This window comes from Elaeis guineensis, chromosome 4 (genome assembly GCF_000442705.2).
Source record: "Elaeis guineensis isolate ETL-2024a chromosome 4, EG11, whole genome shotgun sequence".
NCBI lineage: Eukaryota > Viridiplantae > Streptophyta > Magnoliopsida > Arecales > Arecaceae > Elaeis > Elaeis guineensis.
The window spans coordinates 132,335,643-132,363,625 of record NC_025996.2 but is presented as its reverse complement, the minus strand read 5'-3'; the positions used below and the strand labels follow the sequence as shown (position 1 = coordinate 132,363,625).

At 33.1% G+C, this 27,983-nt stretch overlaps 3 protein-coding genes across 4 annotated transcripts in view; 1 reads left to right on the top strand and 2 right to left on the bottom strand.

Annotated features, from left to right (window-relative positions):
* Positions 1-27,983, top strand: part of LOC114914126 (uncharacterized) — a 60,666-nt gene that overhangs the window by 31,170 nt on the left and 1,513 nt on the right. The window lies entirely within an intron of this gene.
* Positions 11,175-12,543, bottom strand: LOC140857588 (uncharacterized). Of its 2 annotated transcripts, XM_073256813.1 has the most exons (4): positions 12,470-12,543; positions 11,958-12,344; positions 11,781-11,864; positions 11,175-11,700 (listed from the first exon to the last, which is right to left on the bottom strand). In XM_073256813.1, the coding sequence occupies exons 2-4, from the start codon at positions 11,997-11,999 to the stop codon at positions 11,263-11,265; spliced, it is 564 nt and encodes a 187-aa protein (XP_073112914.1). In that variant the 5' UTR covers positions 12,000-12,344; positions 12,470-12,543; the 3' UTR covers positions 11,175-11,262. The 2 variants fall into 2 exon arrangements, with proteins under 2 accessions (XP_073112914.1, XP_073112913.1); XM_073256812.1 differs by having other exon boundaries at positions 11,958-12,531.
* LOC140857403 (3-isopropylmalate dehydratase small subunit 1-like) lies at positions 12,603-27,698 on the bottom strand. The gene is made up of 6 exons (XM_073256196.1): positions 27,687-27,698; positions 27,264-27,566; positions 26,983-27,100; positions 14,071-14,799; positions 12,805-13,007; positions 12,603-12,708 (listed from the first exon to the last, which is right to left on the bottom strand). The coding sequence occupies exons 1-4, from the start codon at positions 27,696-27,698 to the stop codon at positions 14,078-14,080; spliced, it is 1,155 nt and encodes a 384-aa protein (XP_073112297.1). The 3' UTR covers positions 12,603-12,708; positions 12,805-13,007; positions 14,071-14,077.

Here is a 27,983-nt window from a genome sequence, read left to right as displayed (position 1 = left end):
TCTCAAATAAAAAATAATAAATTAAAAAAAGATTCAAAAAAATTTTAAAAATAGGCTAAAAAAATTTTATAAAAATATAAAGAATTGAAAAAAAATAGAAATTATAATTGTAATTGAATAACAAATTTTTTATTTTTTAATTTTAAGAAATAAGAACAAAAATTTTTAAAAAAAATTTAAAAATGACCTAAAAAAATTTATAAAAAGATAAAGAATTGAAAAAAATAGAAATTGTAATTGTAATTGAAGAACAAAGTTTATAATTTTTAATTTTAAGAAATAAGAATTAAAATTGTAATTAAAATTAAAAATAATATTTTAAATAATTAAATTAATTTAAATATTATTATTTAAAAAATATTTTAAATAAAGAAAAAAAAGGGAGGAAAATTTAATTTGAATTAAATTTTGATCAAAAAATAAATCCAGTGTAAAGTTAAAAAATAAGGAAAAATGTAGAAAAAAAATTTTGTAAATTGAACTTTAGAAAAAATAATAATTTTTTAATTAAAGAAAAAGAATACGTAATAGAATGCTAAAAAGAAAAAAATGGAAGAGAAATAAAATTATAATTTCAAATGATAATTATTTTAAAATAAATAAAAAAAAGTATCATAGGAAAATAAAAAAATAACAATAAAATAAGAATTATAATTATAAATTTTAAAAAAATTTAATTTTAATTTAAATTAAAAATTATCATTTAAATTATTATTTTTATTATTTCATTTAATTTATTTATTAAAAGATTACAAATACATAATATAAAAAATTGTAAGAAAAGTAGATTTATATTTTTTAGTCGACCCCATGAATCGACTCATGGCTAAAAGAGTTTAACGGCACGCAAAATTTTTGACTGCGACACTCTGTGAGTCGATCCCTTGACTTTCTTTCTGGTAATTTTTATTTTTTAAATTTTTTAAATAGAGGAAGAGAGAGGAAGAGGGAGAGAGGAGGCAGCTCACCGTCGTGCTGTCGGAGAGACGCCGGAGTAGGGAGAAGAGGGAGAAAGAAGAAGAGGGAGAAGGAGAGAAGAAGGGGGGAAAGGAGAAAATGACGTTTCCTTCGGTGTTTTTTTATTCTTTTTCTTTTTTCTAAATTTTTTAAATTTTTTTTCATAATTTGTTTAATTATTTGTTTTAATTTATTAAATTTTTTTAATGAGGATAGTAATTTGAATGATAATTTTTAATTGAAATTAAAGATAATTTTTTGTTTTAAATTATAATTTCTATTTTATTACCATTTTTTATCTTTTATTTACTTTTTTTATGATATATTTTTTAATTTAATTTGTAATTTTTATAATTTAAAAATATAATATTAGTTTTCTTTCATTTTTATGATATATTATGTATTCTTTTCCTTTACTTAAATTTGTAAAGGAAGAAGGAGAAGATCGAGAAGGGAGAAGGAGAAGGGAGAAGGAGGGGGAAAAGGGGTTTGGGGAGGGGAGAGAATGGCGTTTTCTCTTTTTTTTTTATTTTTTATTTTTTTTAATATCTTTACTTATCTATTTATAATTTTTTAATAAATAAATTTAATTAAATAATAAAAATAATAATTTAAATGATATTTTCTAATTTAAATTAAAATTAATTTTTTTTAAAATTTATAATTATAATTCCTATTTTATTATTATTTTAATATTTTTTTTATGATATTTTTTTTAAAAATTATTTTAAAAATTTTATCATTTCAAATTATAATTTCAGTTTTCTTTTATTTTTATCTTTTTAGCATTCTATTACGTATTCTTTTTCTTTACTTAAAAATAGACTTATTTTTTCTAAAATTCAATTCAAAGAGCAACATTTGATATATTATTATTTACGTTATAATTTTTATAATCCTTTCAGCATAACATTTTCTCTCCTAATATTCTGAGACACGTTCGAGTATGTGTATCCATATGCACCAATCATAATATCCAATCATTTAAAATTAAATAATATAAAATGAAATCAACATTTAATATTATTCAATAGTATGTGTATCCACCGCCGGGATGCGGGACCCACAGCCGGGGCGCGCGGCCCGCCGCCGGGACACGCGGCCCGCCGCCGCCAGTCTGTGGCCGGCGGCCACGGAGAAGGGAGAGAGAGAGGAAGAGAGAGAGAGAGAGAGAGGAAGAGAGAGAGGAGAGGGGGTCGGGAGCCACCGCCGGGACGCGCGGCCCGCCGCCGGGACGCGCGGCCCGCCGCCGGGACGCGCGGCCCGCCGCCAGGATGAGAGAAAGAGAGAGAGGGGAAGAGGGAGAGAGAAAGAGGAAGATGGAGAGAGAGGCGGGAAGAACTCACCGCCGCCGAGACCGTGCCGCCGTGCCGTCGGAGAGACGCCGGAGAAGATCAAGAAGGGAGAAGGGAGAAGGGAGAAGAGGAGAAGGAGAAGGGAGAAGGAAGAAGGAGAGGGGAAAAGGGATCTGGGAGGGGAAAACGCCATTCTCTATGGCGTTTTCCCCTTTTTTTTTTATTTCTTTTAATTAAAAAAATATTTTTTTATGAATATCTTATTCCATATTTTTTCTCAATTTTTAACTTTACACTGTATTTTTTTTTATCAAATCTTAATTCAAATTAAATTTTAATTTTTCCACCCATTTTTTTTCCTTCATTTAAATTATTTTTTTAAATAATAATGTTTAATTTAATTTATTAATTAAAATATTATTTTTAATTTCAATTACAATTTTAATTCTTATTTCTTATTTTTTTAAGTCACATTGATAAAATACCCTAACAAAGAAATTGTAATTAATTTAATTTTATTTTATTCTTTTATGATATATTTTTTCTAATCTAATTTATAATTTCTATATTTTTAAATTTTAATTTTAATTTTTTTTTATTTTTATATTTTTTATATTCTACTAGTATTTTTTTTTCTTTTATTTAAAATAATTTTTAAAAATTTATATTTAAATTAATTCTGTTATTTAAAATATAATTTTTAATTTCATTTACAATTATAATTCTTATTTCTTAAAATTAAAAATTATAAACTTTGTTCTTCAATTACAATTATAATTTCTATTTTTTTTCAATTCTTTATATTTTTATAATATTTTTTAACCCTATTTTTAAAAATTTTTTGAATCTTTTTAATAAATTTACTTTTTAAATTCTGAAAGTAATTTGAAATAATATATTTATTTCAATTAATATTTAAAATTTTATTTCTTTTAAATTTTGAATTATAATGCTTGTTCTTTGATTATTTAAAAATTTCTATTTTTTTCAATTCTTTATCTTTTTATGAAATTTTTTTAGGTCATTTTCAAATTTTATTTGAAAATTTTTTAAATTAAATTAATTTTATTCTTATAAAATATATTTAAAAAATATTTTTATTTCAATTAAACATTAAATTTTTTTTTTGGTTATAAATTTATATTTGTTATTTTTGGTGACTTTTTAAAAATTTTCACTTTTCAACTTTTTAACTTTTCATAATTTTTTAACTTTTTAATGTATTTTTTTATCAAAATTTATTTCAAATTTACTTTTTTTAAGTCACATTTATAAAATACCCTAACAAAAATATTGTAATTAATTCAATTTAATTTTATTATTTTATGATATATTTTTTCTAATCTACTTTATAATTTCTATATTTTTAAATTTTAATTTTAATTTTTTTCCATTTTTATCTTTTTTATATTCTATTAGTATTTTTTTTCTTTTATTTAAAAAATACTTTAAAAATTTATATTTAAATTTATTTAGTTATTTACAATAAAATTTTTAATTTCATTTACAATTATAATTCTTATTTCTTAAAATTAAAAATTATAAACTTTGTTATTCAATTTCAATTATAATTTCTATTTTTTTCAATTCTTTATGTTTTTATAAAAATTTTTAACCCTCTTCTTAAAAATTTTTTGAATCTTTTTAAAATAAATTAATTTTAATTTTCGAAAGTAATTTGAAATAATATTTTCATTTCTTTCATATTTCTTTCTCTCCTTTTTTTTATTTTCTATGATAATTTTTTTTTATTTCTTAAGATTTTTTTTACATCTTTTAAAAAAAATTTGAAATAAAAAATCTAAATTAATTTTTCTAATGAATTACAAATTCAAATCTTTATATTTTAAATTTCAATCAAAATTAAAATTTTAATTTATTTACTAATTTCAAATTTTAAAAAACAAAATTTTCTAATTCTCCATTCAAAATGGCGTTTTATATTTAAATTAATTTAGTTATTTAAAATATAATTTCTAATTTTATTTATAATTATAATTTTTATTTCTTAAAATTAAAATTATAAACTTTGTTCTTCAATTACAATTATAATTTCTATTTTTTTCAATTCTTTATGTTTTTATAAAATTTTTTAACCCTATTTTTACAAATTTTTTTAATTTTTTTAAAAAACTTTATTTCCAATTTCGGAAAGTAATTTGAAATAATATTTTTATTTCAATTAATCTTTAAAATTTAATTTCTTTTCATTTTTCAATTAAAATTCTTTTTCTTTGATTACTTCAAATTTTTTTTAAAAAAAATTTTACGATAAATATTTCGAATGATGTTTTTCAATTAAATTTCAAATTTTTATTTCTTTCATATTTCTTTCTCTTTTTTTTATTTTCTATGATAATTTTTTTTTCTTATAATTTTTTAAATTAATTACAAATTAAAATCTTTATATTTTAAATTTCAATCCAAATTAATTTTTTAATTTATTTACTAATTCCAAAGTTTAAAAAATAAAATTTTCCATTTTCCCACGATTTTTTCCGGGGGGGAAATTGAAAAACGCCATTTTGAATGGCGTTTTTAAAAACGCCATTCAAAATGGCGTTTTTAAAGACGCCATTCCAAATGATGTTTTTTGATTTTTTTTTTTTTTTTTCGGATGATGCCAGCGTGGAAATAGGGGCTGACGTGTAAGGGGAAAAAACGCCATTCAAAATGGTATTTTTCCCTTTTGCATTAGTTTGGTAAATAAGTTTCGTTTTGATATATTTTGGTAAAAAAGTTTTTTTTTCGTATTATTTAGGAAAAGAACTCATCGATATGGACAATGAGGGTATTGCAAACACCAAGGAGGGTGATGCCAGCGTTGAGGTGGGTGTCAAGGGCCGTACGGTCATAACCAATGAGGGAGAGATTAGGGATGAGAATAGTTGTAACATCCCAAATCAAGAATGTAATGTTTTTGATTGTTTGAATTTTAATTGATTAATATTAGTGAAGTATAAATTTAATTATTAATTTAGAAAAATAAAAAATTAAAAAATTTGATTGATAAGAATGATATTAAAATTAAATTTTGATAGTTATTAAGCATAGAATAAATGATATCTTGAAAGATTCTAGAGAAAATATTAGTGTGGGTATCAATTTGGAAGCAAAAACTATGATTTAATGAAATTTCAGCAGATCCAAGGGATGGAGCCAACTCCAATTTCGGAGGAGTTGACTCGAGGCACGGAAAACAGCTAATCGAGATTTTGAAACCCGGATGTTTTTTGTCCAATTTTTAAAAAAAAAAATATTTGGGGGAGATAATTGAGTAGCTTAATTAGATAAATAAAAAATGAAAATCCACTGAGCACCACATCAAAAAAACCATAATTTCTTAGGCTTTCTTGGGGTTGAATTTGTCTAGTAAATGGAAAAAAAAAAATCAGCTCAAGGTCGATGAGAAAATCTATAAGCTTATATGGAATTGAAGATGTAAATCAAATAAAGTTAAATAAAGCTGAAATTGGTAAGTAACCAGACATGAAATTAGAGAACTTAATTATAATAGAATTTTCATGAAACAATATGTATTTTGGTGATAGAGTGCGGCGAACTGACTTGAAGTTCAGGTGAGCCAGCTCTACTGCAGAAAATCAGTAAACATAAGTGGGCTCAGATATTTTAAAATTCTGATTTTAATGGGATACTTAAGGGGTTTATTCAGTAGCCGTGTGGCATTAAGGAAAGGCAGAAATTCTTCTTAACAACACATCAGCAAATGCATTAATTTCAAATCTGTTATAAGGGTGACAAGTGGCAGCAGCTCTCTAATTTTATTTTCTACCCAAGCCTATCTACCGATTTCTCCTGGCTGTAAATTTAACTCTTCTATAAAACCTGAAAGAGCAGAGAGGGAGAAGAGCTAGAGAGGGTCTGATTTTCAGTTAAAAATTAAAAGAAATTCAGTTGGAGATGGAGAATTTAATTTGGAAGAAAGGAAGGTTGCAGAAATTTCTGTCAGCTGAAAAATAAAGAAGACTGGATTAATTTTAGCAGGGATTTTGGGTCATTTAAGATAAGAATTTTGATCTCTAAGCTAGACCTAAATAGAGTCTTTAATAAGCACCATCAAATTCAATATTTTGGAGAATCAAATTATGAGTCTAACTTTAAAGTAAAGATGAATTACTGCTGTAATTTTCTGAAATCATAAAACAATTTGAAATATTTTCAGCAAATAGCTTGAAATTTATGTTAATTGAACTTGGAATAAGTTATAAAACTGAAATACAGTTAATTTATTGAAATTCTAAAGTTTATGTTAAGGGTTAAGCTAACCCTAAGTAGGGCAAAGAAAGAAGAACAAAAATAAGAACTAAAAAAGCTAAGAATGAGTGTAAAGAAGCAAGCATGTGTTGTTCTACTTATGTATCATATTAATATGACATTAATCAGTGCATATCAACTTCATAGGAAAGAAAAGAGCTAAAAAGGGGGCTTTGGAATCAGTTAAACACCGGAGCGTACGGTAGCTAATTCGAGGTGAGTGAATTTCATATAACTTTGGCATTTTCATCATGTTTTGCTGTGAAAAGGATTTAATTGGAAGCAATCGGATTTCTTATTTTTTTATGGCTTAGACATGAAGGTGTATGCAAACATGTAAATACAAGAGACTTCCTACGGATGAGATTCTTATGAGAAGTATTAATGTATGTGATTGGCATAGATAGCATAATGCTTGGCATGAAATTTATTCTAACCCAATTTATTTATTGATGCGGGACAATCCTAAAGAAAAGAAAAAGAAATCAATCTTAAAGATCAAACTTCCTTATGTTTATCAACAACAAATCACGTCTGGTTAGGGGTATCATTATCCTTAGGACAGATGGTGTAGTTACCTATACTCTGCTCAAAAGGCATGATTGATTGATACGAGATCAATCTAAATGATGCAGATAAATGCCATTCTAGAGATCAGTAAATAACTAGCAATAAAAAAGTACATAAATAGATAGTAAAAATTAAATATACTCATGAGTAAATGTAAAAAGAAATATGAATGGGATGAAGAAGAGTAAAATATTAAATCTGTGAGAAAATTTGAGAAGATGATAAGAATTTGGATCGTGGTAATTAAGAAACTATCTTGATTAAAACTATTAATCTTTTAACCAAACAGATCCATTGATAAAAAATTAGATTTTTACTAGCGTCGGATCTAACAGAAAAAATAAAAATCAAAAATCAACTGAGAAGCAACGAAGATTTTTGATAGCATATAATCTGTAGAATAAGGGATCACTCTTTTTTGACATCACAATAGATGGAAATCCTGGAGGAGACAGATCTTCTCTTGATAGGATAGACTTATATGGGTAGATGGTGGAGTTGAATCGAAGTTGTAGAAATGTTGGATCTCAAGTAGATGAAGGTTAAAGGGATAAGAAAGAAAGTGGGCCTCACACCCTTCTCTTGTGGGATGATTTTGGATCTTACATCCTCTCTCTCTTCGAATGATTGACACAAATATTTATGGAGTTTGTAAAATAATCCATTGCTCTCATCATGAAAGATACAGAGGTTTATATAGGACCCTAAGGGTCCTATTTCTTTAGGAATCTCTTATCTTTTACAAAGAAAAAATCAGCCCTCCCATAAAAAAGTAAAGCATTATGTCTGGTTTTCAAATAAAGTAATCTATCATGGGAAAGAAATCAGCTCTTCAACAAAATAAGTAGCCAAGAACTCTTAAAAAATCTTAGGAAAGAAATGAAACTCCATGTAGGTGCTTGATGCTTGGCATAACTTGGCACAAGGATCCTTGGGCACGGTACATGCTGGCATGCATATTTTTTTTTTAGGCATGTGGAGAGTGGTGGCTCCAAAGATAACGTGGACAAATCCAATACAAAGCCAAGTATGGCACTATGGATCCAAAACTAAATGCATCAAAATAACTTATTGATTGAAAATAAATAATTAAAGTAGAGTCAATCTATTGGGGCTTCTTCTATCCAAATCGAATTTAAATCATGTCGCTGACTTCTAATGGTTTTGGTGTCTGCACCAATTCTCTCAGGGTGGGGAGAACTCGATCCTATCGAGTGTGGATCGATTCTGCTCTGGTGATACTCAAGCAAATTGGGATCAATGTGCTGCAGCTTTTCTCGAGTGATCCAAATATCTTCAGACTCCAGTTGACCTCACCATCTGATTAAATATCATTGATAGTCTCGACTCTAGATGGAGAGGATATGCTTGTCCAAGATTCTCTCAATTTGATCATGTTTTGCTAACATTTTGGCTGGTGGACACTCAGGGATAGGCTCGTTTTCAAAAATTGATTCAAGCTCAAATGGCTCACTAGGTATCGAGTTGGCTCTTTATAGGTGACGAGATCTATAATGTTAAAAGTAAAGCTAATCTCAAAATCAGAATGTAAGTCCATAGTATATGCATTCAGTCCGATTTTCTTTATGATCTTAAACGGACCTGCTCTTCGGGCATGTAACTTCTTCACGATTCTAGATGGGAACTATTCAGGCCTCAATCGAACCATCACATAGTCTTCCTCTGCAAACTTTTGGGCATGTCGATGAGAATCTACATTCTATTTATAAACTTTATTACTAATGCTAATTTTTTTACTGATCTTTTTATGCAAACTCTTAACATGTCATGCAAATGACTCACAGTTTTGAAAATCCTAGCATGCATGGGCATCAAGATGAGGTCTATTGGTTTTCTAGGTTGATATCCATGAACTACTTCCAAAGGACTCATGCCAATAGATCTATTAACAGAGCTATTATATGCAAATTTAGCTCAGGACAGCAAAAGATCCCAATTATCCATGTGTTCTCCAATCAAGCAACATAACATATTCCCAAAACTCCTATTTACCACTTCGATCTGACCGTCCGTTTGCGAGTGATAGACAGAACAAAATTTTAATTTGTGTGTCTAGAAGGTGCTATAGAATTTTTTAAAAGTAGCTCATAAATCTAATATCCCTATCAGACACAATGATTTTAGACAATCGTGTAGTCTAACAATCTCATCAAAGTATATCTTTGCAATTCTTGATGCATCGGATGTTTGGCAATAAGAAAAGAAATGGATCATTTTTGAAAATCTATCTACAACCACTGGAATAGAATCATGCTTTCTAGCTATCCTAGGTAATCCCAAAATAAAATCCATACTAACATCTTGCCAAGGACAGTTTGGTATAGATAAGGGTGTATATAGGTTGGTGTTTTGTCTTCTTTATTTGGCCACGGCATACATTCTATACTAGACAATAATTTAGATGATATCTCTTTTCAACTTTGGCCAAAAGAACTGAGCTTCTACCAATTCTATGGTTTTATTCTTACCAAAATGTCCAGCTAATCCTCCAGCGTATAGTTCTCAAATTAAAAAATCTCTTAAAAAAGTATGGGGGACACACAGCCTAGTTCCTCTAAACAAGTAACCATTCTGAAGGATGTATTCACTATATTCTTTAGATGATCCTTTACGTAAAGCGATAAGTATACTACCACAATCTGGATACTCATTTTAATCTTCTTTAACCTTATCAAAACTAACAACTTTTATATTAACAGTGGAGAGTAAAGTATGACGATGACTCAGGACATCAGCAGTGCGATTCTATACACCCGCATGGTGTTTCAAAATAAAAATATAGGTTGATAAAAACTCGACCCACCTACCATGTCTATGATTCTATTTTTTTTGAAAATTCAAAAATCGAAGGGCCTCATGGTCAAAGTATAAAATAAATTCTTATAGAAGTAGGTAATATTTTCAATATCTTAAAGCTTGGATTATTGCATAAAACTCCTTATCGTAGGTAGAATATTTGAGTTTAAAATTGTTAAGTTTCTCACTAAAGTATGTTACTGGATGACCACTACAAGAAATTTGATTTTTTGCGACGAAATTTTTTTGTCGCTAAAAATCTTATTTTCGTCGCTAAAAATATTTGCGACGAAATATATCGTCGCTAAAAATTTGTAGAGAAAGCCTCGTAGCAAAAGACCTTAGCGACGAAAATATTTTATTTAGTCGCAAAAAATAGTAAACCCAGACGACGAAGTTATGTACTGTATTAGCGACGAAAATATTTTATCGCAAGAGCTTAAATTTTCGTCGCTAAAATTGCAACGAAAAAAAATTTCGTAGCTAAATATTTTGTTTAAAAAAATTTTTTTCTTATTTTTTGCGACGAAAATGAATTTCGTCGCAAAACTTAGCGACGGATTTCGTCGCAAAATAATTTGTCGCAAAAATTTCGTCGCAAAAATTGCGACGAAAAAAATGTTCGTCGCTATAATTGCGACGAAAAAAAATTTCGTCGCCATAATAGCAACGAAATAAATTTTTCGTCGCTAAAAGGGCGACGAAATAAAAAATTTCGTCGCTATAATGGCGATGAAATAATAATTTCGTCGCTATAATTGCAACGAAATAAAAATTTCGTCGCAAAAAGTTTAAATTTTTAGCGACGAAATTTTTTTTTCGTCGCAAAAATAGCAACGAAATAATTTCGTCGCAAAAATTGCGACGAAAAAAAAATTTCATCGCTATAATGATGACGAAATAATAATTTCGTCGCTATAAGGACGACGAAATAAAAATATTCGTCGGCATAATTGCGACGAAATAAAAATTTCGTCGCAAAAGTTATAATTTTTAGCGACGAAACTAAGACTTTCGTCGCAAAAATAGCAACGAAATAAAAAATTTCGTCGCAATGAATAATAAATGTTTTACTTTTTTGGGTTCACAAATTTTTTTGCGATGAAATTAATATTTCGTCGCTAAAATAAATTTTGGATAAAAAATAAAATTTTTATTAATTTTCCAAAAAAACCTGCTCAAATACAAATTATCTGATCAAACATATTTTAAATAAACAGTATGTTAACACAATAAAAATATTCTAAGTCAAAAGATCAATTTCAAATAACAAAAAGTTTCATAACCATCTTTGTCATATACAAAAATATAAGTCCATACACCATTTTAAATTTAAAATAAGTACAAACTAAGTATGATCTGACTCATTGGCCTCGTTCCCTCCTCCAGGCGTCGATCCCTGACCCGATACGTGTCGCGATGGTGGTGCAGAGGCGGCATCATGTGACTGTAGAGGTGCTAACTCAGAAGCATCAATACCGAGCCGTCCCGCCACCCCAGCTACGATCCTCTCGAGCATCTGACTACGATTCATCCAGTAACTAATCTGATCTTGCATCATGCTCATGGATGTCCTAACTGCCTCTGGCACCGATGCATCATCAGACCGGCCGGATGACGAACTGCGTGATTTTTTGGACCGCATGCTATGACCAGATCCTAGCTGCCGCCCGAGGATGGTATCCAAAATCGTATCATCTGTCATCAAACAAACCTGCTGCGATCCAGTATCACCATCAGATCCCACCTCCCTCGTCGCCTGCTCTCTCAATTCTAACATTTTTTCCTTCACAATAAACCAAATAAAATCATAAATTTTTTTCAAACTCTTTAAAAGTATTCAAAATGTAGAGTAATGATACTTACATGACGCTGCCTCGCCTCCTCGGTCATGAACTCGCCACTCTTGTTTTGATAGAATTTAGCATAGGCGTCGACTCCGGATAGTCCCTGTTCAAACAAAAAAAAAGAAAAAAAGATATCAAAATAATGTAAATATTTAATAAAAAGTTACAAAGTATGATTGCAAATGTAGTTACGTACCATCCTCTTCATTCCCTGTGCAAAAGAGGCACTTCCTTGCATGTGAATAGAATCAATCTTGCTCCTATTCACCTTATTCGCCTCCGATCGTCGCTACAAAATACATACAATTATAACCAATAAAGGACATAACATAATTAAAAAAACTTGGAACACTAGACATACCTGAAATGCCTCACTTCCAAAATGCTCACATAACCATCGCCAATCGTCACTAGACCCAGCCCAATTTCTGTATGGCTGGGTCACAGGATCAATCCCCTTCGCCTGCAGCTCATTGCAGTATTTATGAAGCCTACATCGTCGATCTCTGTATCTATTTGCAGCCATTTTGAGAATACATGCCGTCACTTCTTCGTCAGTGCAATCCTCGAAGTCAATATTATCCTACACAGTAATCATACCAAAAGGCAAATACATGAAATTATTCATATAATAAAAAATTTATTTATATAACCAAAAATAATATGGATCATGTAATGATATGCAAGACATCCAAATTTAATTCTTACCCTGATGTGAGAGACTAGAGCATCACGGTATCGAGGAGCTACATGCTTGAAACTTTCAGCAGCCCACGAAAAATGATTCGACATATACAAACTGATCTCATTTGCGACGATACTAGCCTCTGTACCAACCGGATGATCTCGAAATATATGTACCTTCGGTTTTTCATTGTGTGTATGCACATATTTTTCCAAAACAAGACCCCTACTAGGACCACGCACTGCACGTCGATGCTGTGTTCCTACATGTAAAAATTGATGAAATGAACATATATCATGTATCACTAAATGCATATAACAAAAAAATATATATGGTTTATAAATTGATAGAGATGTACCTGTAAGGGGATGATGCTGCGGTACCATGGCCTCCGGCTGGGCAAGCTCTGGCTGAGCACTAGGCGGCTCTGTGGACTCGGGCAACTGAGTCTCATCTAAATCCTCTGACTCATCATGCAAAATGCTAAAGTGAGGATGTGTATCATCAAGCGGAGCCTGCTGCCTACCCCGTGAATGTCTACGTCCAGGACCAGTCATGATGCTGCAATGATTAAAATAATTTAAATCAGTAAGTAATCAAAAAAACTCAAATATTAAATCAGAGATACAAGCTTTCCAGCCGTCAGTTCTTGGTCGAAACAAATGAAAATCTAGACTTCTATCAGCCAATAAGTTTTTAAAACTTTTGTTACAGCCAACCAGATCCTAAAATAATCTGAATGTGAATTCCAAAAAACCCTCATGCTTCAGTATCATGGTGCTAAAATGCAACTAAGTTCCACCAAAATATTCATCATGAGCAAAATCTAACATCTACTACCACCTTAAAAAGGATGGGGTGGAAATCCGTTAAAGCTCATCAATTCAAAAGGTGTCGCAAAATCAATACCATTGGAATCAAACGGGCTGACTGTTTTAGTGGGTTTCTAAATTACAAGGAATAAGAGAACCCAGAAGAAACCAGCAAACGATGACTTTTAGTGCATCCAAATGCAAGCTAAAGCTATGTATCCCCATCCATGTAACAAACCAACATCTGTTTTAACCTGTTTAGAAGCTAAAAACTATTTTGACCTGTTTAGCCGAATGTCAATGTAGAAAATCAGAAGAGTCACAATAGCCTAGGTGGTAAGTCAAGTTCATCATTATAGATTATGAACTGCAAAAAAGCTATGTTCTTTAAGTTGGAATGCTCAACACTCCTTTTCCAATAGCATGGATATTTTCTTATTTTCATTGAATAGAGCAAGCTATCAAACCAACCATGCCTCCCTTAAACTTTCCATACATGTATCCTATCATCCACCTCCCTGGTAACTAATGGCAATAGAACATGAATAGGGCGTTAGGATTAACTAAGCCAATGACCGGAGCATAATAAAATGAGACAATCATCCAATCATTCCACAATCATCATGAGGAAAAACGTAAAATCAAGACAAATTTGTTACCCAATGTCCAATGCTAATCATCAATTATAAAACGAGATATCCCATTTGTTCCACAAGATGATTTATTTATGCCAAAATTAATACCCATTCCATTTCAGTACTTCTCCTAAATTTCTACGCAGAAAGAAACATGGAAAGAAAGAAAGATCCCACCTTTACCCTAAGCCGTCGATGCTGAAGCGATCATCCCGGTCTTCCTCGCATAGGCGAAGATTCCCCCAGCCTCAATCACCGGCCCCGCGTCTCCGATCGGCTTCAACCGGTACTCCTTCCCCGTGGTGTGGTTGGTCAGCCAGCGCTCGTCGAGATCTACGGTCACGATATCCCCGGTTGTGCATTCCTTCCATATAACCGTCTCCTCGGACTCCAAAGGGAACATCTCGCCGGTGGAGACGGAGTTCCGGAAAAAAATCTGGGCGTAGTACTCCGCGACGATGGCCCGGACACCGGTGGCCCCGAGAGCGACCGGGGCGTGCTCGCGGGAGGAGCCGCAGCCGAAGTTGGCGCCGGCGATGACGATCGGGAAGGGGGTGGAAGCGGCGCCGGAGTGAACGAAGGGGACTGGGTAGGCGGAGGAGGGGAGGCCACAGAGGGCGAGAGAGCCGAGCTTTTGGTACTCGTCCGGCTTGGAGGGGACGAGGGTCAGGTGCTCCGCTGGGATGATCTGGTCGGTGTCGATGTTGTCACCGATGACGTAGCAGGGGCCGTGGAAGGTCGTTGGCGAGGGGGACGAGGGGGTGACGGCAGCGCGGGGAGCGGTGGAGAGGAGGGGCTCGGGGGGAGATCGGGAAAAGGAGGGGCATTTCGGGAAGGAGGGGCGGCTTGGGAATCGGAGATTGAAGGTGGAGGAGAGAGAGAGGATGGTGGCGGGGAGGGAGAGGACTTACCGGGAAGGACGACCGACAATCGGAGAACGACGACTGTCGTCGGAGATCGGGGAGGGAGAAGATTTGGATGACCGCGGCGGAGATCGGGCCGGGAGGGAGATCAAGCGGGTTTTTTCAATTAGGGCAGAATACCTTCGATTTTATTTTTAATTTAAAAATATTTAGCGATGAAATAAATTCGTTGCTAAAAATAAATATTCTGTCGCGAAAAAAATTTTTTTTTGCAACAAAAATATTTTCGTCGCAAATGATTAATTTTTGGCAACGAAAATTTAATTTCGTCGCAAATGATCGAGAAATCAAATTTTTCGCAACGAAACAAATATTTCGTCGCTAAAAATTAAATTTTTGGCGACGTAACTATTTTCGTCGCAAAAAAAAATTTAGCAACGAAAAATTTTTCCGTCGCCAAAAAAAAAATTTTTTTGCGATGAAAAAACTTTCGTCGCTAAAAATCAATTCTAGCAACGAAATTTAAATTTTCGTCGCAAAATATTTAAAAATTTTTTAATAAAATAAAATTTAGCGACGCAATAGTTTCGTCGCTAAATATAAATAAAATTGGTCGCAAAAGTCATTTTTTTTAGCAACGAAAAATTAATTTCGTCGTAAAAAATATAATTTTTTGGCGACAAAATTTTTTTTTGTCGCAAAAAAAAAAAATTTAACTACGAAAAAAAATATTTCGTCGCCAAAAAAATTATTTTTTGCAACGAAAAAAAAATTTCGTCGCTAAAAATGAACTTCTAGCAACAAAAAAAAAATTTCGTTGCAAAAGATATAACTTTTTGCAACGCAATTTTTTTCGTTGCAAATACATAATTTTTGGGGACGAAATTTAAATTTCGTTGCAAAAGCCTACTTTTTTGCGACGAAAAATATTTCGTCGCTAAAATTTCGTCGCAAAAAATTAAATTTCTTGTAGTGGACCTTCTTGACTAAGGACACCACCAATCCCAACTCCTGACGTGTCGCATACTACTTCAAAAATCTTGAAAAAATCAGGTAGACGTAAGACTGGGACGTGGGTCATCTTATCCTTAATGTCTATAAAGGCTCTATTGGCTGTCCTAATCTATTCAAAATCTTTCTTTCTAATACAGTTAGTGATGACAGTGACTATGGTGCTAAACTCTTTTATGAACCTACGATAAAAGATTGCTAATCCATAAAAACTCCGTATATTATGCACACTCTTGGATACCGACCATGTAACTATTACTCTAATCTTTTCAAGGTCGACAGACACACCATCGAAAGTAACAACAAAATCTAAAAAGATGACATGATCTATCATGAAAGCACACTTCTTAGGATTGGCATACAAACTTTTTATTCTAAGAACTTGGCACACTATTCGGAGATGGTCTAGATGGTCCTCCCTAATTCGATTATAGATTAAAATGTCATCAAAGTATATGATTACAAACACTCCTATAAATGACCGTAGTACTTGGGTCATCAACCTTATGAAAGTACTATGGGCATTGGATAATCCAAATGGTATCACCATCCACTCATATAAATTATTTTTTATCTTAAAAGTAGTTTTTCACTCATCTTTGGGTCTAATCCTTACTTGATGGTAACCACTCTTAAGATCAATCTTAGAAAAAATAATTGCTCTGACCATCATATCTAGCATGTCATCTAACTTAGGGTGGGAAAGTGATACTTAATGGTGATCTTGTTAATGGCATGGCTATCTATACACATCCTCCATATATCATCCTTCTTTGGATTCAATAGTATAGAAACCATGCAAGGACTCAAACTCTCTCTCACGAATCTTTTTTTTATCAGCTCTCTAAATTGTCTTTACGGCTCGGCATGCTCAGTAGGGTTTCACCTATAGTGGGACAAGTTGGGTAGGATAGATTCAGAAACTAAATCAATGGCATATTTAATATTTCTCATAGACAGTAAGTAATCTGAAAGATCCTCAGAGAAAATATCATGAAACTCACTCAGAAAGCTAGCTACTTCCTTGGAATAATCTACCTTAGGATTCTCACGAACTTCTCTCGTAGCAAGTATCCAAACTGGTGATCCTTCACTCATGATCATCTCTAATTCTTTGTACCTATCAGATGGAGGTTTTTCTTCTTAATATTTTTTTTTATCTATCGCCTATCTTTCTATTGGTAGCTTTAGGTGGGGAAGGATTAATCGTGATCTTCTTATCTTGATGAGTAAAACTACAGGAGTTGGTTCGACCATAAATCATAACATTATTATCAAACAATCAAGGCCGACTTAATATGATACTTCTGACTTTCATAGGTAAGACATCACACCAAACATGATCTTGATAGAAATGAAGCTAGATGAAAACACCGTATCTAAATTTGATGGAAATAGAGGAAGAATCTATCCAGGACACACGATATGGGCTGGAATAATCTATAGGAGTTAATTCTAATCTCTTAATCATGTCAGTGGAGATGGCATTGATACAGCTACCACTATCAATGATCACCTTATAAATTTTATCATCAAATTTTATGAAGATATGAAAAATAGAGGTCTTATGTCAGTCTTCACTTTCCTTAGTCTGTGCTAGAATATACCTAACAACTCCAAGCCTAAGGTCTGACTCGAATGCAACATAACTTAGGATGTCCTCGATACTTTCAAACTACTCGACTAAGTCTGGATCAGCTTCATAAACTTTCTTCTCAATATTTTCTAGGATTTCTTCCTCTAATTCTTTCATGAATAATGATCGATTGGGATATTGTGCAACAAAGTGATCGTAATAATGGCATTTGAAGCAATGGGATCGAGAATTACTTGCTTTTGATAATTCTCCTATAGATCTTTTTCCTTTATCTTCTTTTCTCCCAATAGGATTTGTAGGTGGAGGTCCATTACTAGGAGCCTGATTAATATTGGGTCTCGATCTAGAAGAGGTTACTTAATTGGGTTCAGGACGACAGAGAGCTGAATATCTAGAAAACCTCTCAAAGTCTAAGGTAAGTTGATAAGCTTGTTTTAACATAGTTATCTCTCACAAAAAGAGCTCACACTGGATATCCTCTCATAATCCAACTCTAAATCTAGACAAGGTAACAACTCTATCTTCGGTAACTCCATATCTCATGAGGTACTCATCAAATCTCGTGATGTATTCGGTAATCAATCTATTTCCTTAAGTAAACCTTTGCCATTTATCTAAAAATCTTTGTTGGTAGCAAGTGGAGAGGTACTTCTCTCTAAGTTTTTCTTTCATCTCATCCCAGGTTTCTATCAGATCTTGTCTTCTCTAATTGAGAAGATGCTCAACACTTTTTCAATAAAGTTGGGCTTGCCTAACCAACTTCATCCTAGCAAACCTAACTCCTTTTATTTCAGACATTTTGTACCATCCAAAGTAGTAGTCCATGCTCGATTCTCAGTTTAGATACTCTCTCGGATTCAGGCAACCATCAAAACTTGAGACTTCGACCTTCACATTCCTAAGGACATGCTTATCTTGGTCAAACTGGTTATGGTACGGACGTATCTCTATAGGCCGATTTAGTTCTAGGTTGCTACCTCTCTGTCCTATAGGCAGTCAGGAAGATTCAGATTCAGATTGTTTCTGGCTAACTTCTTCTAATATTATTATTCTCTTATTCATGGCTTTTATAAAATTTTTTATATCATCAAACTTTTCAATCAGAGCATTAATGATGGCTGCTGTATTGAGGTCCATATTGGTGTCGGATGAAAAAGTAGGATGTTGATACCGAATACCCGATCTAGTGGTCATGCAAATCTAGGATGCAGGAATAAGGTGCAATAAAAAAATTAAAATATCTGAAAGTAAATTATAAAATTTAAAGTGTAAAAATTTAACTTATAAGAATTTAAATTGCTTAATTTAAACTAAAGTCCTAATCAATCGACTCTAATACCAAATTATTGCGGGACAATCCTAAAGAAAAAAGAAAAAAATCAATCCTAAAGATCAAGCTCCTTTCTGTTTATCAACAATAAATCATGCTCAATCAGAGACATCATTATTCTCAGAACGGACAGTATAGTTGCTTATACTCTGCTCAAGAGGCGTGATTGATTGATACGTGATCAAAACGAAATCAATCTAAATGATGTAGATGAATACCATTCTAGAGATCAGTAAATAATTAGCAATAAGAAAGTATATAAACAGATAGCAGAAATTAAACATGCTCACAAGTAAATATAAAAAAATATATAAATGGGATGAGAGAGAGTAAAACATTAAACCCATGAGAAAATCTAAAAAGATGATAAGAATCTAGATCGTGGTAGTTAAGAAACAATCTTGATTAGGGCTCTTAATCTTTTAACCAAATAGATCCATCGATAAAAAACTAGGTCTTTACCAACATCGGATCTAATAAAAAAAATAAAAATCAAAGATCAACTGAGAAGGAATGAAGGTCCTTGACAGCATATGATCTATAGAATAAGGGATTACTCTTTTCTTTCATCATGATAGATGTGAATCCTGGAGGAGACAGATCTTCTCTTGATGGGATAGGCTTGTGCGGGTAGATGGTGGAGTCGAATCGGAGTCGTAGTAATATTGGATCTCAAGTAGATAAAGGTTTAAGAGATAGGAAAGAAAGTAGGCCTCACACCCTCCTCTTGTGGGGTAATTTTGGATCTTACACCATCTCCCTCTCAGAGCAATTGACACAAGTATTTATGAAATTTGTAAAATAATTCATTGCTCTCTTCATGAAAGATACAAAGGTTTATATAGGATCCTAGGGATCTTATTTTTTTTAGAATCTCTTATCTTTTATAAAGAAGAAATCAGCCCTTTCACAAAAAAGTAAAACATTATGTCTGATTTTCAAACAAAGTAATCTACTATAGAAAAGAAATCAGCTTTTCAACAAAATAAGTAAATAGCCAAGAACTCTTAAGAAATTTTAAAAAAAAATAAAACTCCATGTAGGTACTTGATGCTTAGCACAACTTGGCATGAGGATCCTTGGGTATGATACATACTGACATGTATATTTCCTTCCTAGGTGTGTGGAGAGTGGTGGCTCTAAAGATGACGTGGACAAATCCAATACAAATCCAAGTATGACCCCATAGATCTAAAACTAAATGCATCAAAATAACTTATTGACTGAAAATAAATAACTGAAGTAGAGTCAATCTAATGGGGCTTCTTCGATCCAAATTGAATCCAAATCATGTCACCGACTTTTGATGGCTCTGGTGTCCGCATCATTTGCATATGTGTGTATTGATGAACAATACTATACTATGCTGTGGGGGAAATTAATTAGTGAACCAAGTCTACGGCAACGAGCCTGTGGCAAGATTATAAGCCTGTGGTGATAAACCTGTGGCGATATCAAAGTCTGTGGCAAAAGAGCATGCCTGTGGCCAAATAACCCAAGTGGTGTGTTATGCATCTATGGCCAATGAGTGCACCTTTGATGACATAACCAAGTGCTTATGAAAATAACCTGTGGCAAGAATTATGCTTCTGTGGCCAAGAAGATTGCATGTGGTAACTTATAATATGCCTGTGGTGATGAACCTGTGGCAAGACAAACTGAGAAAGATGACAGCTTAAGCTTGATGGTAAAATATGCTTGGGGGCTTGACGGTGTCATGAAGTAGTTGACCAAAACTAGTTATTTCTGTTGGAAATGCTCTTTTAGTTAGCTTGACCTTTCATATGGTTAATCTGGTACATGACTGGATTTCTTGCATGGCATGATTCCTCATGTGGTTTTTGTGTTATTTATGGTTAGCTTACAAATGTTTCTAAAAGTATAACAGACATACATATGATGCAAGTATAGTGAGTATTACTTAAACATGTTTAACAATTAATTCTTTCTCGATTTTCCCACTGTTATATGAACCATTCACTCACTGGGATGTCAGTTTCATTATGTAGTTTATTTTATTTTCTTGGATAGATTTTAGCACCATGAATCAACATAGTAAAGTTTGGATAGGTCAACTGGTGGGAGCACTTTTTGAGCTCATGGTAGTTTTGGAGATGAATATGTGTAAAATATTAAGTTGTAATGTACTTTTGTAATAGATGTTTAAACCTTATATGTGGATCAGTACAGGTTGAATATGTAATGTTGTAGTATATGTATAAAGCATGGTGGATGAATGAAGATATAGATTGATATTGAGAATGGTGATGTGTTAATGAAATTATTATGGGCAATGATATGATATATTGATTGAGTCGACCTTGAGCAGGTACGGTTAGTATTTTTTTCTTTGCTCTTATCTAAGGGTGGATTCACTCTTATTTAAAGATGAGGTGTAGCACTTCCATCCGATAATCAGGGACGGGGTGTTGCAATAGTGGTGGTGGAGAGAGTGAGAGAAAAGGAGGAGAATGAGAGAAGAACTGGACTCTCCAAAAGAAAATAAATGCATAGATCATTAGGTGTGAAAAAATACGTGGATGGCTCGAGTAACGCTCGTCTGAAAATAAATACTATTTGAATACATGTCAAATGGAGGCTTTGCCAACACAGTAGCCTCCATTTTAATATATATAAATTGGATTACATTATATCATATTTTAATAATAATATATTATGTTACATTATAGCATATTATTATATATCTTATCATGTTATATTATTATATTATAATATACAATATTATATCTCATATTATTATTATAATAATATATTATATTATATTTATTTTAGTATGAGCACTATATAATGTCTATTATTGCTATTTTGTAATATGGAAAGCATTTTATAAATTTAATTACTAAGTATCTATTAAGAATATTTTTTATTTAAAAAAATATCTATATCATAAAAGCACTATTTACAAAAACACTATTTTCTAATACCTCGATTTTCTAAAATCACTATTGGCAAAAAGTCTCAAAAGTTCTACTATCAGTTGAAATAGATCTAATTCATTAGGCCAGAGACAACCAATCCCCCATCTATGAGTATGGATGGCAAATGGGTTAGATTGGGTTAGATATGGATCTAGTCAAAAATTTATCAATCTAAATCCGACCTATTTATTAGATAGATAACCTCATTTGATTTATTAATCTATTTATTAAATAGATTAAGTTTTTTTAAAAAAATTAATAGATTAAATAGGTTAAGCAGATCAAGTTAAATGGATCAAAAATAAATTAAATAAATTTTAAATATATTAAATAAATCTTATATAGATTAAATGAGTCAAATTATGTCCCGATTCGATTATTAAATGAATCAAAATGAATTGTAGTGCGTCAAGGCTCCGGAGGTGCTGATGTGGCCGAAGACGAAGGGTGATCTGGATGCCGGAACACCAAGCGGACTTGCAAAAGAAGCCCACTCACACCGAAAGTGGGGTCTCCAGCAGAGGACCCTCCAATGGTTAAGTTAGTTAGAGCTTGAGCATAAATAGAGAGAGTATCGAAGTTGATAATGGTGTGGATTGGCTTACCAGAGCTTATCCGAGGGTCCCTTTATTACCTTTTTATATGTAGAGATACCAGAGTTTGTTATGCTTAGACAGTATAGGCCATCAGACTTGAGACTATAGGTAGTTAGTCATGGATATTTGTTATGCCCAAGTGGCTACATTCCAAGAGTTTATTAGGAGATTTTCGCAAATTGTCCACATAGCTCGATGAGTCGGTGGATTGGCACCGACCCATGGTCGAGGTGCCATCCTGATTAGATCCATATCAGTATGAACTACATGATTTTATCTCTAGTGAACGATGAAATCCTGATCGAGAGGTCACATCGGTCACGGGCTTCATTCCTGTGGATGATGAGATGTTGATCCAAAAGTTGAAAGAATCCCGTCCGACGATCGGTTAGGGGTTGACCTAGAGGTTAGTGAGCCACTACAAAAAAATTAATTATTAGCAATGGCTAAATACTGTCACTAATATCTAAAAAGCCATTAAAAAAGTTGATCGCTGAAGATCATTATTAGCGACGGTAGTAAAAGCCATCACTAATAAAGTATTAGTGATAATAATTAGTGACGGCAAATCCATCGCTGATAATAATTTTTAGATTATTCTTTAATTTATATTAAAAAAATAAAAAATATATTAGCGACTGCTGTAATCCATCGCTAATAAGTTGTAGCTATCATTAATAGTTAGCGATGGATTTAGCCGTTGCTAATAATAGATATTTTTAAAAAAATATTCTATCAAATGTATTTACTAAAACATGCTATAATTAAATTAACAATCAATATATATTTACAGACACTATAATAACTAACAATTAATTATCATCATCATAAATAAAATATTAATATCATATAAAAAGTATGAATTATCCAATTATACAAGATAATATTATTCAAATATCAAAATTAAATACATTACATCAAAACTAAAAATAATCAACGAAGATCCTCCTCCTTCTCCTCCTTCTGCTCCTGTACATTATCTGTAGTAGCAGGTGGATGAGAGTCGGATATCCCAACATCTTATAATAAAAAAATAAAATATTATTAATAACTTTAGAACTAAATTAATTGAAACTGCAAAACTAAAGTAATTAGTGTGCCTCAAACCTAAACCTTTACGGAGGAGTATATTTTAATATACTCCTCTAATTCTTGAATGAATTATTTTTATATATTTTATTCGATGATACAGAGCTATAGATATCTCCGACCAGTCTATCAGATAGTTAGATTGAATTTTGACCCCCTGAGTATTCTCTCCCTCTCACTTGAAGTCTAAATCAGTACGGAGGGATATATTTTGAAATACTCCTTTATTTTTGAATAGATTATTTTTATATATTTCATTCAATAATACAGAGCTATAGATATCTCTGACCCATCTATTAAATGGTTAGATTAAATTTTGACCTCCTAGGTATCCTCTTACTCCCGCTTGAAGCCTAAACCGACATGGAGGGATATATTTCGATATACTCCTCTAATTCTTGAATGGATTATTCCTACACGTCTCATTCGATGATATAGATGTATCTACATCTCTAGCCCATCCATCAAATAGATAAATTAACTTTTGACCCCTAGATCTCCCTCCCTCGACTCAAGCCTAACTATGTGAAGCTTCTAAATATAAAAATTTAAAACAAGTAAAAAAAATTTTTAATACTACTTAACTTACCTACTGTGATAGTTGTAACAATGAGCTTAGCTGATCGTACAGATGAGGATCCTGAAAAATCTTAACAACTGTATATCTCATGGACGACATCCCGAAAGCTCTAAAATTGCTAGCAAAAAAGCCTCTGTACGACCTCTTCGATATATGCATCACCCCACGTCTGGATCGTCAAGGCCTGAGATGAGGATGTCGAAGACCAGCAAGCTGTTGGATCGTTGAAGCTATGCCCAAGCCTTATTACCCAGCTCCTATTCACCCCTCCGGTAATCTTGAGCCATCCTTCGAGGTCAAGGAGGGGTTAAGAGGACAGGTCCTCACTATGCAGCACTACGATGTACTCCACCTAATCCGTCTATATAGTTGAAAAATTCATTAATACTATTGTACATATCGGTATATATAAAAGCTTAATAAATGATATTTTAAGTTACCGCGATCTATCTGGACTTAAAATTTAAGTAATCACCGATCCTTTTAGACTGGTGTGTGGCCTCTCACAACTATAGCTATTTTGGTACATGACCCAGCTACCGTGTGTTGCCCAGCTATGCAACCCAAGAGGGAGGGTGAATTAAATTTTTGAAAATTTAAAATTAATCTAGAACCACAAGGACTAAGTAATAAAAGGCAAGTTAGTTGAAGTGAGTGATTTAAGCAAAGTGAAGATATTAGATGCAAGAGTGCAAGAAGAAAAAGAAAATAAGATAGAGAACAAGTAAGCACATCACAAACAACTAAGATTTATAATGGTTTGGAGCCAACCTTGCACTTACATCCACTCTCCAAGCTCCTACTTGAGAATTTAAATCCACTAAACCGTATTCAACAAGAATACAACGTCGGTACCTCCGACTCTAGCTATCCCAAGCTAGAACACTTATTTTTTGGGTATAAGCCAACTCAATACAATTCGATTCAAGATTCGGATCAATCTTTCCACGTTTTGAAATCCTTCCAAAACTAAAGATTAACTCAAAAACAGAGTATAACAGTTAATCACACGAAAATACAAATGTAGCTCCTTTAATGAGCAAATAAAGCTTTAAATATATTTTACACAATAATGAAGAAGCTTTTCTAATTCTCTTCAAGGTTGTTGAAGACTTGAATGAGCTCTTGAGGGGTTGGTGAACTTGAAATGAAAGCTTCTTTAACTTCAAGAAGGCTCTTCGCTTAGAGCTGAAATGAATGCTTGAAAAACCTTCTTTATTCCCTCCTTTAAGTGCCTTTTATAGCTTCAAATGATGGTGGAGAGTGATCTGGATAGTTTTAGAGCCATTGAAAATCATTAAATAAGCATTAAATATGCCAAAACGAGCTGAAAAATTAGTCGTTATGGAGTTTTTTTGTTGTAGAGGTCGACTGATAGGGTCGACTCATACACATGAGTCGACTCATGGGATCGACTACTATGGTACAGAACAGAAAATGATTGTTCTATAATTTTGACGTGCATAGCAATAGAGTTCGATTCATAGGGTCGACTCATGTACAGGGATCGACTCATGGGGTCGACTCAATTGGGTGTGCCAGCCAAAAAACAGCGTGCCATTCAGCCTCATTTGACATGAGTCGATTCATGGGATCGACTCAATTTTAAAAATATTATTTTTTTCAAAATATATATCCAAAAATTATGAAATTTTTTCTAATAGATCACAAATCTTCTGTTTTTGCTCTTAAGGCTTTGGAATTAGGACTTGATAAAATTACGATTTTACCCTTAAAAAATAATAAATCTTTTTTTAAGCCAAAATCATTAGTAACCTCCTCAAATGCTTTGTAATTATCAAAATCAATTCAAGGAGCAACACCATGTCTATAATAAATAAATAATAAAATTAAGTTAATAAAAATATACATATGATCAACTAAATATGAGATTAATATAAGTTTAGAATTTTTATGAATCTATCTGCTATAACATTTGTGCCAATGGAGCCGTCGGTGTGCTTGATCAAATCCTGCTAGATGGTCCGATTCTGTTGAGCCTTCTACCATCTACTAAAGTAGTCCTCACTGCTCCACTAATCATAGAGGGCCTCCCATACGTCTTTTTATATCCAATGATCCGTAAAAGACTTTCAATCTGATGGTCACTCGAAAATGGAGAACTCAGTGGCGGACTGTCTGAGGTTGTACAGTTTATCCTGGAGTCTACATGTGGTGACCTCCTCAAAGGTCCAATGGCCAGTCTCCTCATACTGAGGAGTTTTGAATTGATAGTATCTCCTACAATTAGAAGCATGTATTAATAAATAGAATGCAAATGTACCATGAATTTAAAAATTAAATACTTTTGACTTACCAGGAGCATATCCCATGCAACATCACGAGCCTCTGATGGCCAACTGAAGAACTCATTCACCGGCTCTGGCATCAATCGTTGGATGATCTCGATAATCACATGGAATATCTCAGGCTCCCTAAATGTCTTATAAAATTGATTTTGAACAATAAATGTTGATTCTAAAATGACTAAACTTTAGATATATTTCTCGAAGATCTAGTACTTACGAGCTGCTCTGAATGTGGACGAGCTCTTTATCCTCCGATCGAGTTGGATGGGTCCTCTACCATGATGCTAAGGCTAAGAGTTGGCCATTACTCTGTGTGATTGTGGGGTCAATGGTGACCCCACGTTGTCCGAATCTGAGAGCAGCAAAACATCATAAAGAATATTATATTAGATAACAAAAGATAAAATAATCTAAAAGAGAATTTTTAAAGCACTAGAATTTATCGAGTGGTGTAAATACTGCAGAACTATATGAGCAGGCCCCATGGGAGCTCTCTCCTTGACTAGCACGACTCCATTCTCTAAAAGTAGTTATCCTGTAACCTCTGAAAATTAAAATAAATAGATTCATAGATTAATTATACAATTATGGCAAGCAATGCAAGAATTGAAATGATGCAAGGTAAGTATGAAAAGTAAATAAAACAAACACACCATAAAGATAAAGAAAACTAACTGTTATGCTATCTTCGAGCATGGGGTCGACTCCATCTGCTAAAGGGTTGACTCAAATTATTCAGGGGTCGCCTAAGGCAACCGAATCGTGCATCCCATGCCGATGGGCCGAGCCATGGCATCTGCGGAAGCGGCATCCCTGACCACCCCAGCAGAACATCCAGGCAAATCCCATTCCAGGGACTCCAAAGTACTGAGCAGTATTGCAAATAGAGAGGGCTGAGATGCACGTTCCGTGCAAAAGTTAAATTCAAACATTATTAATTTAAATAAATATTATAAATTTAAATTTGAACATCAAAAATTAGAAGAGGAAACGGGATGTGGTGATAGCTCCATCGCCGTCGCCCCTGCAGTCACCGTAGCTATTACTAATACTCACCAGGGAGTAGGAAGAAGAGGAGGGAATGGTGAGGGAGGATGGCGAGGGCACAGGAACGACGAATCTGGCATCTGGATGGGGGATTCGACAGGGTTCCGATGGTGCAGCGGGGGAAGAAGGGGAGAGGTGGGGGTATGGGGACGGCGGATCCGACACGAGGATGGCGGCACGGAGACTAGGATGCGGGGATGGGGGCTCCGACAGCACGACGAGAGAAGAAGGGGGATCGAAGGTGAGGGAAGAAGGGGAGAGGTGGGTTTGCGGTGGACAATAATCGATCAAAAATGGGGGGGTTTTAGGACACTATATTAGCAACGGTGAAAATTGCATCGCTAAAGCCATCGTTAATAACTTATTGGACTTAAAATAATTAATTAATTAAAATTTAAAAATTATAACGATGGTTATGCCATCGCTAATAACAAAATCCGCCATCACTAATAGATCTTCAATCCTTTAATAATTATTTTCTTTTCCATCGTAATAATTCATCAGTAAATATCACTATTAGCGATAGCTTCCTAGCCGTTGCTAAAAAAGAATTTTCTTGCAGCGAGCGTTCGAACAAGTGTGGTTATTTCGTCTTAACTTTTTTTGACAGATCTGATGGTGTCTGTTCTCATCGATAAAAAATTTTCAAGAGTGACTCTCAAGATCCATGGGTGAGGTGGTACAACCCAACAATACTGAACCTTCTCCAATGGTCGGGCCTTCATCAAA